General features: G+C 37.0%; 3 protein-coding genes across 3 annotated transcripts; all 3 read right to left on the reverse strand.

Annotated features, from left to right (window-relative positions):
- Nucleotides 1–2,850: 2,850 nt before the first annotated feature.
- On the reverse strand, nucleotides 2,851–5,650 carry GCK72_003944 (uncharacterized protein; the record flags this gene model as incomplete). Its single annotated transcript, XM_053724353.1, has 10 exons — nucleotides 2,851–2,919; nucleotides 2,972–3,739; nucleotides 3,792–4,103; nucleotides 4,158–4,373; nucleotides 4,419–4,868; nucleotides 4,917–5,072; nucleotides 5,115–5,219; nucleotides 5,266–5,366; nucleotides 5,411–5,519; nucleotides 5,567–5,650. The coding sequence occupies 10 exons, from the start codon at nucleotides 5,648–5,650 to the stop codon at nucleotides 2,851–2,853; spliced, it is 2,370 nt and encodes a 789-aa protein (XP_053588547.1).
- A 290-nt stretch (nucleotides 5,651–5,940) lies between these two features.
- On the reverse strand, nucleotides 5,941–8,795 carry GCK72_003945 (uncharacterized protein; the record flags this gene model as incomplete). The annotated part of the gene is made up of 9 exons (XM_053724354.1): nucleotides 5,941–6,009; nucleotides 6,061–6,831; nucleotides 6,877–7,185; nucleotides 7,233–7,454; nucleotides 7,588–8,055; nucleotides 8,103–8,255; nucleotides 8,306–8,410; nucleotides 8,458–8,558; nucleotides 8,606–8,795. 9 exons carry the CDS (start codon nucleotides 8,793–8,795, stop codon nucleotides 5,941–5,943), a joined length of 2,388 nt encoding a protein of 795 aa, XP_053588548.1.
- Nucleotides 8,796–10,248: 1,453 nt separating this feature from the next.
- On the reverse strand, nucleotides 10,249–13,115 carry GCK72_003946 (uncharacterized protein; the record flags this gene model as incomplete). The annotated part of the gene is made up of 7 exons (XM_003092771.2): nucleotides 10,249–10,507; nucleotides 10,757–11,080; nucleotides 11,129–11,432; nucleotides 11,556–11,997; nucleotides 12,050–12,180; nucleotides 12,722–13,012; nucleotides 13,061–13,115. The coding sequence occupies 7 exons, from the start codon at nucleotides 13,113–13,115 to the stop codon at nucleotides 10,249–10,251; spliced, it is 1,806 nt and encodes a 601-aa protein (XP_003092819.2).
- Nucleotides 13,116–13,388: the final 273 nt, after the last annotated feature.

Raw genomic sequence — 13,388 nt, forward strand, 5'->3', positions numbered from 1 at the left:
TTTCCTCAGTTTTCACCGAAATTTTCTCCTTTAATTCCATCTGTAACTGGCTCTGCTGTTGGCTCTCTGATATACACTCTTCCGAATTCTCTGTGAGAATTTCAATGGGTACTTTAGATCTCTGTGCCAACAAATTCATGATATCTGAGACCATCTTCTTCGACGTCTTCTGATCCTTAATCGGATTCTGATTCTCCTTATCATCATCACTATCATTGAAGCCTTCGTTTGTAGGATTCTTCTCTAAATTCGGAACTTCCTCCTCCTCCTTCTGACTTCTTGTTTCTTCGGAGCTCTCAATTTTCAGATTTTTCAGTGGCTTCTGGAGTTCTTCTTCGGTCTCATCCGACGCATCCTTCTTCTCCTCACAATGCTCACATTTGTATCCAAACACTCTTCCACATCCTTTCTGATTGTGAACGAACATTTTGAGCTGAAAATTATATAAATTAGCAATCGAATACATTATTAATAGAATATCCTACATTCGGAACTCTATTGAGCACACAAATCAATTGACAACTCTCCACCGCATCAAACAAATCGCAGGTTTTCAGATATCTCTCTTTCTTTGCTTTATAGATTTCTTCATAAACATCTTCAGCATAGTCTTGAATTTCAGGGAATGTGTTAGTGAGTCCCAAATATTTCAGTTCTTCCTTCAGATTCTGTACAGTGAATCCACTTTTCTTCACATTTCTGACTTCATTAATTGAAGAAACTTTGAATTGTTTCAATGAATTTCCCACTACGCTCTCGACGCGAATGTCAGTCGTCAGGAAGTATTGTTCTTTCTGTAAATTTCCCATGAATAGCTCGAAATCAACTGAAACTCACTTTTCCAGTATATAAAAATTCTTCAATATTGTGAAAAGTTGGGGCGAATTTCTTCCAATCCGAACATTGATATTTTTGAAATAATTTCTGTCCCAAAATCACATTTCTCCAGAATTCGAAGAATAAATCGACAGCCGGAATGACGAATTGTCCCGGAAAGTGGGATTTGATAGGAACTGCACGGTGTTTGGAGCGAAGAATTGGAGTGTGGATGAACTGGAAATAATTCGAGGTTTTTCGCTATTAAAATTCATGTCTTCAAACCTCAATTGTCTGAATTCGATCTCCGTATTTCTTCTCCACATCATTCATACTCATTCCTTCAAAATTCAATCCATCATTTCGAATTTCGAATATCTCATATCCCGTAGACAACCTATTCAATGCATGATACAATTCCGCCTCCATCACATATCTCTCCTCTCCATCCTCAAATAATCTTACTGTAATTGGAGAAGTATCCGGTGTAGACATGAAGAGTGGTGCTCGTTTTTCCATAATTTGTACAATACAGTTTACGATACACGTATTAGTGAGCCAAGTGAGAATGCCCTCTTTTTGTGCCTTCATTTGCGTACGAGAGGAATATTGTAGCTGTATGAGTAATGCATTTGCCATGTCATCATCCCAAATTGATGGATTCAATTCCCGGAGTTTTGAAACGATCGCTGCGTAATTCTTAGTCAAAAAGGACATTCCTAGATGTTTAAGATGCGCGATCTGAAATTAAAAATATTAAAAATAGAATATAATTATTGACAAAACTACCGCTTGTTCGACACTCTTCTTCTCTCCTTCTCTCATTTCTTTCTCGATTTCATCGAACATTTTCTCATCGAATTTCACAAATTCCAAATGTCCATCAGTCAACACAATTTTAGATCTCAGAACCTTTGCAAGCATCAAATGAAACCCCAAGGATTTCTGAAAAATAGAATATAACAGAGTTATTGAAAAGTAAACTGACATGATGATTGATAGTATGAAGTGCGATATTCTGAATAATTGTATAAATATCCGGTTTGCAGAGATATTTTTCTCCATTCAAGCTGTTATAGATGACTGGTGTCGCCTGAAAACATTCAGATCAATCATAGGTGTCCGGATTACTGTATGGCAGGCGCTTTTTTTGAAAAATTTTGGGAGAGTGGTGGCAGGTCGCGGAAATGGTGAAAACATTTATATTTTGTTAATTTTTGAACGAAAATTTTCAAACTTTTTTTAAACATTTTATACCAGGTCGCAAAATTTTCGATTTTTTTGGGGGTCAGGTCGCGAACATTTTTTTTAACCGGCAGGAACCTGGTACACGTATGCGATTAATCAGAAATTTCAGTACAAACTTCCTACATTGAAAGGATACTGCTGGTCCTTGAAAAAACGAAAACTATCAGAAAAACTTCTGAATATTTTGATATTCTCGGCAAGTTCTTTGGCCGATCCGTACATTCCTGAAAATATTGTGGATTTACGAGAAAGAAAAAAGAATTCTCACTCAATTGATTATTCGATTTATCCAACATCTTCTGAATCACCTCTTCCCCGTTATCTTCTACAAGTTTCGTCGATTCATTGGGCTTCGAGTTGTGTAGACATGGGCGGAGCTTAAAAGGAACTTTTTATTATTAAATTTAAGAAATCAATCACTTACTTCTGGAAGAATGTAAACGTAGACGTGAGAATAAACGATGTTGGAGGCGAGAACATGGTCGGGACACTTCAGAAATTGCGCCATTTTTCTGAAAATTTTGATTGAAAATCGTTTTTTAGTCTTTTTGATATAAATAAAGGAAGTAAAAGAGGGTTTGGTACCTTAAAATATCGATAAAAATATGAGCTATGAAAATTCAGAAATGCATTTTGACGTGATGGTGTTTGCACACAATGCACCACACTTCACAACAGTAACAGTAATCCATAGGGATTTTAATCCAAAGGGATTTTTAACGGAAACGGTAAAACAAATAACAAATTGACAACAAAAATTATAACAAAAGTAACAAAAAATTAAAATTAAATTCCTGGGAGATCTCCATTGCACGCCGGGCATTGAGTGTGGTCTTTGCGCCATTTGAATGCACACTGAAAATAAGGAAAATGAGGGAAAATCAATTGAAAATAGAGAAAATATTACATTCGAATGGAATCTTCGTTTGCACAGTGGACATCTGATGACTTCTTGTCCCGATTTGATTTGACTGGAACAAATGAGACAATCGATAACGAGTGGAGCATTTTTAGATGAGACAGAAGCAATCGGAGTCGATTCTTCGATAGTTTTCTCATTAATTTGATGAGTTTTCTTGTTATTGGACGATAAATTTGAGATTCTATCGAGTAAATTCTGAATCACTCTCTCATTTGCCTCATTTTCAGTTTTCAACTGGAGAATTATCTTCTGGAGCTCCTCATTTCCCTTTGCCTTCAGAATCTCTTCTTCTTTCTCCTGATTATTCTTCTTCTCATTATTCAATTCCTCCTTCATTTCAGCCAATTCCTCCGTCTTCTTAGCTTCAGACTCCACAAGAATATCGTGTTCTTTCTTCAGATCACTCAATTCCTTCTCCTTATCCAATACCTTCTTCTCCATCTCCTTCAACTGATCTTTACTCATTTTCAGCTCATTTTGAGTTTCGACCAGAATTGCAGAAGATTCTGAGCACTTTTCGCAAATCTGTGAAGCCGAGAGAGCAGGTTGTGAGTATCGGTTTGGAATTGGTTTGTTTAAGCTCTCGATTTTTTGATTTTCCAATGACTTCTGAACATCTGACGTCTTCAGAACTTCCGCTGGTTGTTGATTGATTTCAAGTGCATCCGACGTCTTCTTTTCCTTCTCACAATGTTCACATTTGTATCCGAAAACTCTCTTGCATCCTTTCTGATTGTGAAGGAACATTTTGAGCTGAAAATTACGAACATTCACACTTGAATACATTATTAATTGAATATCCTACATTCGGAACCCTATTGAGAATACAAATCAATTGACAATTCTCCACTGCATCAAACAAATCACAAGTTCTCAGATATCCCTCCTTCTTCACCATATCGATTCCTTCATAGACTGCTTCTGCATATTCTTGTATTTCAGGAAATGTGTAAGTGAGACCCAGATATTTCAGTTCGTTCTTCAGATTCTGTGCAGTGAATCCATCAGATTTCGCATTCCGGACTTTTTTGACTGGTGAAACTTCGTATTTCTCTAGTTGGCTGGTTTGTTGACTAATATCTAGTGTATCATCGGCTCTTAGGAAGTATTGGTGTTTCTGGAATCGGTAAACACTTCATTGATAAATCTGTTTCGAAAATTCAGAACGTACTTGATCAGAATAGAAAATTTCCTCCATCTTCTTAAATATCGGAGCAAAATTCTTCCAATCTGAGGATTGGTACTTTTGAAATACTTTCAGCCCGAAAATGATTTGTTTGAAAAATTCGAGAAAAAAATCGACAGCTGGAATGACGAATTGTTCCGGAAAGTGGGATCTGATAGGTACTGCACGATGTTTAGAGCGAAGAATCGGAGTACGGATGAACTGGAAATATTTTGAAATTATTTTGTACTTTCTGCCGTTCGATACCTCAATTTTCTGAATTTGATCTCCAAACTCCGCCTTGACTTCTTTAAAACTCATTCCCTTGTGAACAAATCCGTTATTTTGAATTTCAAATCTCTTAGATCCCGTAGACAATCTATTCAGCGCATGATACAATTCCTCCTCCATCACATATCTTTCCTCTCCATCCTCAAACAATCTGACTGTAATTGGAGATGATTCTGGTGTAGAAATGAGAAGCGGTGCTTGTTCTGTCACAATTTGTTCAATACACTTCATGATATAACTATTGATGACCATGGCAAAAATGAACTCTTTTTGTTTGCCGATTTGTGACAACGATTGTAGCTGTTCGAGATATGAATTCGTCACGACATCATTCCAAGTTGTCGGATTCAATTCCCGGAGTTTTGAAACGATCGCTGCGTAATTCTTATTCAACAATAACTTTTCTAGATTGTTACGTTGCGCGGACTGAAATTAAAAACATCAAAATAAGAAATTAAGAATTAAAAATACTACCGCTTGTTGGTGACTCTTCTTCGCTACTTCTCTCATCTCTTTCTCGATTTCATCGAACATTTTCTCATCGAATTTCACAAATTCCACGTGCCCATCAATCAGCATAATTTTGGGTTTAAGAACCATTGTAAGCACCACATGAAACACTACGGTATCCTGAAAAACAGAATTAAAAAAGTTATCGAAAAGAAATCTAACCGCATGATCAATAGTATGAAGTGCGATATTATGAATAATCGTATATATATCCGGTTTACAGATGTATTTATTGCCACTCAAACTTTCATAGATGAGTGCTGATGCCTGAAAACTTTACGATCAACCAGAGATTTCAGTTTAAACTTCCTACATTGAAAGGATATGTACTGCTCTGAAAAAGACGAAAACTTTCAGAGAAATTTCTGAATATTTTGAGATTCTCGGCGATCTCCTTAGCTGATCCGTACATTCCTGTAAAAATTGTGAATTTACGAGAGATGAAAACCAATTCTTACTCAATTGATTATTCGATTTATCCAACATTCTCTGAATTACCTCTTCACCATCATCGTATACCAGTTTCTTAGGCTCAATCGACTCGAAAACGGGTAGAAATGGGCGAAGCTTAAAATAATAAAATTATTATTAAAGCTTAGAAATCAATCACTCACCTCAGGAAGAATGTAAAGGTAGACATGATGATAAACCTTGTTGGAGTCGAAAACATGATGTGGACACTTCAGGAATTGCGCCATTTTTCTGAAAAAGTTGATTAAACAAAATTTTTCTTTTTTTTAATACAAATTAAGGAAGTAAAAGAGGGTTTTGATACCCGAAAATATTGAAAAAAATATGAGCAAAGAAAATTCAGAAATCGTGCATTTTGACGTGATGGTGTTTACACTCTATGCACCACATTTCACGACAGTAACAGTAATCCATAGGGATTTAAATCCACTGGGCCCTGCAGGGATTTTCAACAGAAACGGTAAAACAAATAACAAATTAACGACAAAAATGATAACAAAGGTAACAAAAAAAGCGATTAAATTCCAGGGAGATCTCCATTGCACGCCGGGCATTGAGAGTGGTCTTTGCGCCATTTGAATGCACACTGAAAATAAGGAAAATGAGGGAAATTGATTGAAAATAGAGAAAATATTACATTCGAATGGAATCTTCGTTTGCACAGTGGACATCTGATGACTTCTTGTCCCGATTTGATTTGACTGGAACAAATGAGACAATCGATAACGAGAGGAGCAATTTTAGAGGTGACAGAAACAGTTTGAGTCGATTCTTCGATAGTTTTCTCGTCGATTTGATGATTTTTCTGGTTATTAGTCGATAAATAGGTGATTCTATCATGTAACTTCTGAATCGTGCTCTCATTTGCCTCATTTTCAGCTGTCAGTTTAAGAATTGTTTTCTGAAGTTCCTCAATTTTCTTTGACGCCTTCAGATTTTCCTCTTCTTTCTCCTGATTCTTCGCTTTCTCTTTACTGAGTTCTTCCTTCATTTTCGAAAATTCCTCCGTCTTTTTGGCTTCAGATTCCACGACTTTCTCGTGCTCTTTCTTCGAGTCACTCAATTCCTTCTCCTTATCCAATACCTTCTTCTCCATCTCCTTCAGCTGATCTTGACTTATTTTCAGCTCATTTTTAACCTTCTCGAGAGTTTTTGAAGATTCTGAGCATTTTTCGCAGTCTTTTGGAGTAGAGATGGCCGGTTGTGAGTATTGATTCAATATTGACACATTTGAGCTCTCGATTTTCACATTCTTCAAAGAATTTTGAATATCTGATGTCTTCTGAACCTCTGCTGGTTGTTGACTGATTTCTAGCGCATCCGACGCCTTCTTCTCCTTATCACAATGCTCACATTTGTATCCAAGTACTCTTTTGCATCCTTTTTGATTGTGAAGGAACTTCTTGAGCTGAAAATTTCATAAATTAACAATAGAATCAATATAATATCTTACTTTCGGAATTCTATTGAGCACACAAATCAATTGACAATTCTCCACAGCATCAATCAAATCACAAGTTCTCAGATATCTCTCCTTCTTCGTCTTATCGATTTCCTCATAAACATCTTCAGCATAATCTTGGATTTCCGGAAAGAAAGCAGTGAGACCCAAATGATTCAACTCATTTTTCAGATGCTGTACAGTGAATCCATCCGGTTTCGCATTTCGAACGTCTTTAGTTGGTCTAACCGATTTGAAAGTGTTCTGAAGCGTCGTCAACATATAATTGACAGTTTCGATTTGTAGGAAATATGGCGATTTCTGAAAAACTCCCATATTTTGAACAACACATTCATTGTAATCCTTACCACTTCGGGTTTGAATACTTTCTCGAGAGCATTAAAAAGGAGCTCAAAAACGGCAAAAGTATCGACACATTTCTGAAAAATCTTGAATCCAGTGATGATACTCTTCATGTATTCGAAGAAACCGTCCACAGCCAAAATAAACCAATCATCCGGGTCTTCTGGATCCGGTCCTTCGATAGGAACAGCTCGGTTCTTGGTTCTTTTGATTGGATAGCGGATGAACTGGAAAAAGAGAAAATTAATTTCGATTTTTGAGATTTTAGAAAAAATCTGAATTATTAATGATTTCTATGGAAAATTATAGTGATTTTTGCTGTTTCTCCATTATTGACCGCTAAGAACTGCAATATTCTACCTCAACACGTCCAGCTCCTTTTCTGATAGCTTCATCCAATGTGATCGTTGAGTAATCATGAAATCCAACTTTGCCTCTACCAACGATAATTTCAGAAACTTTTTCTGGCTTCATAGCAATCGCCAACTCAGATTCCATTACAAATTGTTGATCTCCATCTTCGAATAATCTCACAATCATCGGGGACTTCTTCGTGGAGCTTTGAAGAAAGATTTCTGGCCTCTTCACATTAATAATCTTATTGAGGCAAATCATTGCGGCGGTTTTAACCAAGAAAAAAGCCAAGGCTAGCGCAGGATCCTTATTCGACGTCATCATCTTACTGTAGTAATCTTTCAGACTTTTACGAGTTTCATCTGAATCTTTCTTCGTCCATCTCTCTTTCATACGAACTTTCTCAAATTTCGCCACCATGGAATCGAAATTTCCAGCAGCTAATTGAGCGGCAAGAACTGCTAATTCGGAATTCTGAAAAAAATTGAATTCGTGAAACTTTTATAAGTCAAAAACCCTACACTCATGAAACAGAGCTTTCTAGCTTCTCTCATTTCCATCTCAATCTCATCGAACACTTTTTGATCGAATTTTACGAATTCTATACGATGGGGAAGCTTGTTTTGTTCTACACGGACAGCGGTGAGAATCGATAAGCGGACCGAAACGGAGGTCTGAAAATTTTATAAAAATTGTTGTAAAATTCAAATTTTTCACTGGTTACCGTTCCTGGGAAAACATCCAGTGCCATATTCTGAAGAATAACGAACAGATCCGACTTGCAGATGTATTCCTCATTTTTCAGACTGCGATATAGTGTGGTCGTTGTCTGAAAAAGGAAAATGAATTTTTCGAAATAAAGTTTTAAAAAAATACTGTGGAAGGCTCGAATTCAGTTTTGAAAAATCGATAACTATTCGGAAAATTCTGATAAATCTTCAGATTCTGCGAAAGCTCGTCGGTCGATCCGTACATTCCTGAAAATTCCTTATTTATGAAATATTCCAGCCAAAAACAGCCTTACTGAGCTTATAATTCGAATTATCCAGCATTTTCTGTATCAATTCCTCTCCATTATCTTCCAAAAAACACTTTTCTGAGAAAATATTTTTGTCAATTGACGAACGGATATCATTGAGAATATAATACTGAGCAATCGACTCCAGGCTAGTTGATGTGAGCATATTGTCCGGTGATTTCAGGTATTTCGACATTTTTCTGAAAAATAAACGTTTAATTTCATTATTATTTGGAAAAAAAAGCAAAGAAATCCCATACATTTTTCTCAAAAACTAATTGAAAAATTCTATTGCAAAAAAAATGAAACAGAAAAACACGTGGCGTCCGCATTCTGACGTGACGGTGTTCGCGTACAATGCGTCATACTCCACGACAAACACAGTAATCTGTTGGAAGTTTTACCGATTTTAAAACGGGAAAATGGTGAAAAATCCACAAATTTGTGGCTATTAATGTGAAAAATAATAATAGAATTGAGAAAAAAAAGAATAAAAAATTATCAAAAACCTTTTTTAAACTTTTAAAACAGGTAAAAAAGGAAAACACGTGGCTTCTGCATTCCGGCGTGACGGTGTTTGCGGAGAATGCGTCATATTTCACGACAATTACAGTAACCTGACACGTTTTTTTGTAACCGAATTAAATATATTCTTTTTTGCTGGAATTAAAATCCGTTTTTGGTCAAAAATACTGAAAATTTCGAAGAGAAAATTGAATAATTAGGTATCAATGAAGAATTTTTTTGCGGCGCGCAGAAAAATTGTGTTTCAGCTGCTCCCACTTTTGCAATTCGCTGCACAATATTTCGCTATGTTTTTGCGAATGAAAATCCTAAAAAAAAGCTCTATTTTTCTGAAAAATTCGGGCTAGAAAGGGTGTGAAAAGTGGGTGAACTGTCTTACTTTTCTCAGTTTCTGTGAAAACTGGCGCGCCTTTGACGCGTTTTGGTTTTAATTTTTTTGACATTGTTCCAACTATGTTTTTACCAAATTTCATGGAATGTATGGATATTTCTGATTACAATTGTCTGTAACAAATTGAGAAATGACAAGTCTAGGGCGCCTTAGACGCGTTTTTTTTTCAAATCAGGATAGTTTGGGGTTGTTTTTGACAATGTTCCGTTTCTGTGAAAACTGGCGCGCCTTTGACGCGTTTTGGTTTTGATTTTTTTGACATAGTTTCAACTATGCTCTTACCTAATTTCATGAATATTTAGGTATTTCTGTAACTGACGAGTCTAGGGCGCCTCAGACGCTTTTTTTCAGACTTGCAAGATTCCGGGCCGGCCCGATCGGGCCGGATTTGAATTTTTGAACTTTTTTCACTACAATTTTTTGTCCAAAAATTTATTTTCTGAAAATTTTTAATATTTTTCCTGAAGTATATTTTTCAGAAACCTTCGAAACCTACAAAAAATTGTTTTTAAGAAATATTTTTCAAAAAAAATCTGGAAATTTTCGAAAAAAAAATTTGAATTTTTTACAGTACTGAACTTCCGGGCCCACCGGGCCGGGCCGGGCCGGGCCCTGGAAATTTTCATTCCGGCCCGTTGCAAGTCTGCTTTTTTTCACGTCGAAAATTTATATTTATTGATAAAAACATAACAAAAACAATAAAATAACACAAAAAATTTAATAACACTTGTCTTCACATCTTCGTCATCACCCGATCAATCCAATTCTTTACTCCAGATGACGTGTTATTTGTTTGCATAAAACGCTGAAGATTCCGAATGTGTATTGAACCATCTTGCCTGTATTCGTCAATGCAGTCCATGATTTCAGTCTTCAGTTGGACTTTTTGATTTTTGGCCATGCGCCGATTAGTGGAGAATGAGAAGACATGAACGAGGATATCCAGAGCTGCTTGACGGGAGCGTTGGTCAGAGCCAGTCATCAGGTAGTTACTGAAAATGAAACATCTTTGCAATTTTAGTTTTAGACCATCTTTTTTGCCGGCGCTTCCCCCTTCCGCCATTTCAAGAGCCGTATTTTGCTCAACTGTGGTCGACGTGCGCCCTAAAGATGACATAGATGAAAAGGTAAAAAATTGAATCGAGAAAGAAGATGCGGTGACTGCGGGCGAAGATTTCAGCTCAATTTGCAATGTCATCCTTAGGCCTTACGCGTATTTATATCATGATAAGAGAACTCACAACAAGCCATCGAATCTCTTTTTTCGAAAAGTCTCATCATTTCTAGACATCTTGCACAAACACTTGCTTAATATCGATTTTCCCATTCCAAGGGCACGTTTTCTATCGGATCCTCCCTTTGAGACTTCTCGAAGAACCAAATCGATCGTTTTGTTACAGACCATACTGTAATTGATATGAGGTGTAGCAAGAAATGCGTCGCTAGTGAAGCATCGCTCGAACAGACGGAAATAATCGGAAATCTGATTATCATGTGGTTGCAGTGCCAATAGGTATCTGGATAGAGAGCGACGTTGAGAAGGGGTGATTCTTTCAAGACGGTCACTGAAAAATCGATACACAAGATATGGATCATGTCTAATTTAATCTTACCTATCTAATTGTGTCAAGATACCAAGTGGTTCATAATTTTGAAGGCTTGTGAATGTCGCTCCATGATCTATGAGTTCGATTACTTTGCCTAGATATTGGATCATAAACTCTTCAGGAATAGGATCATCATGTTGCCATCTTGTCTGCACATCGATACCATTGATTATCGTGCCGATAGTTTCACGCTGGAATCCCCAGTTGTTTAAGTAATAGTCAAGAGAGTCTATACACTGCTCGAGAGTATTATCCTGGAGAAGTTTGACACCTGGGATCGCAATATTGTCGTCGGCGAAGAAGAAGTGATCTGAATGAACAATTTTGTTTATCGAAGTTGAATTAAGTCGGCTAGGAAATGCGAATGCATTTATCACTAAATTAGAATTAACTTAAAAGTAGCCCCAAGATACCCTACATCGTCCTCACTAACCAATCAATCCAATTGTTTCCAACTTCGGATAAATTTCAACCAATCTCTCTATGTGACCCATCTCCAAATGGCCCCCACAACCCGAAATGTCCACAAACTTCAATTCGGGATGAGGTGTATTTCGTTTTTCTTGAAAAGAATACTCGACGAAACTTATAGTCGGCACCCTATCGTTGTCGAAGTCTGACAGATTCAAAAATTGCAGTTTTCTCAGTTTGAAGAGTTCTTTGAAGTCAGCGTTGTTTAGTGGTATGCCAGCAAGCGACAGTTTCTCCAGATTTTTCAATTGAGATAATCCCTGAATCGATGAAAAGTTTGAGTAAGACACATGGAGTTCTGTGAGCTTCGGAAAACGATTGAAGACCGTTTTGAATGGATTCGGAGGTAAACGACAAAAGTTGATGTCAAGTTGTTGGAGAACTGGACCAAGCACGTTTGCTATCTGGAAAACATTAGGGAATATCTGGAATCATTCTTTATCTTGAAATCGTTACCTGGTCAATCCAATCACTGTTAAATTTGGTGTGATCTCCATCGATTTTTAGAACGCGTAGGCTCTTGAGGCTTTTTGAATTCAATATCGAGTCGAGAGCAGCGATGATGTCAAAGAATTTTTTTTTGTAGCCTGAAAATAATTTGAATTGAGTATTAAGGTTGCGGACTTTGTAGGGTTCGTAGATGAAACCAAGAGATTCTCGTTTGTAGTTGAAGACTATTTTCTACAGGCGGTCTGTAGCAAGTTGTACGACTATGAGGCAACCAAACTGAGGACCAGAATTCCGTCTCCCACTTTCCGCCACCTTTGTCCTTCCGCTTAGAGGGTATCAGCTTGAAAAATTAGTTCGCCTACTCGAATCATCTGACATGTTTTGCGCTTTTTTGCAGCAAAGCTACCGTAAAAACTATAATAGCGGCGCGCCCTCTAATAGAATCACTCCCTCCATATGCTCGAAATATTTATTCCATTTTTCAACAATTATTTTTCAATATTCTTGAAAAAACAAAAAAAAGACAATTTTTCGTTTGATAGAGGCGGCCCGTAATAGAAGCGCACCTGCGAACGAAGTTTGAAAAATAGAACCGCATGCGCCTCTATTACAGTTTTTATGGTACACCATGAAACAATCTCAAAGTTTGATTTTGTCTACTTAAAAACAAAAACTAACCATATCTGTGATCCTCAGTTCTCCCCTCTTTCATATTCAATAACCTCAGCTCTACCAAATTGAACGATTGCAGAAGATCAATGGAAGCATCGTTAACAATTGGAGATGTCAGTGTCACTTTCGTCACATTGAAAACTTTCGAAATCTCGTTCGCTGTCTCAGATGAGAATCGAAGAGGTCCCTTGGTAAGAATCTCGAATATTCTGTTGCTCGGCTCCGGGGTGATTTGATATTTATACTTTTCACCGCTTGGCAAGCCATCAATCAGTTTTGCATAACTTTTGAATTTAGCTGGAATTAAAATAAGATAAACAATTTAGATATGGAAAACCAACTCACAATCTTCAATACAATTCGCCAGCTCTTGTATACAAGTGTTTTGGAGTGATTCCATTCTGGAAAAATGAAAAATTAAGACGGAAAAGAAAGAAGAAACATTCGAAAAGGTGTGAGAGAGAGGGAAAGAGACTCAGACAATACGAGAAATGATGGATGAAGAGAGAGGGACAAATAGAACTGATGGAGACGCAGATTATTCAAAAAGTGTTGGGAAGAACGGCGGGGGGTCAACATGAGAAGAGAATGAGAGAGGGCGCTTGGCAACGTGCCAATAGAGAATAGAGAATGGTTGAAACAAAGGGAAAACTAGCGACGTTTTGAAACGAGA

Source organism: Caenorhabditis remanei, chromosome II (assembly GCF_010183535.1).
Source record: "Caenorhabditis remanei strain PX506 chromosome II, whole genome shotgun sequence".
Classification (NCBI taxonomy): domain Eukaryota; kingdom Metazoa; phylum Nematoda; class Chromadorea; order Rhabditida; family Rhabditidae; genus Caenorhabditis; species Caenorhabditis remanei.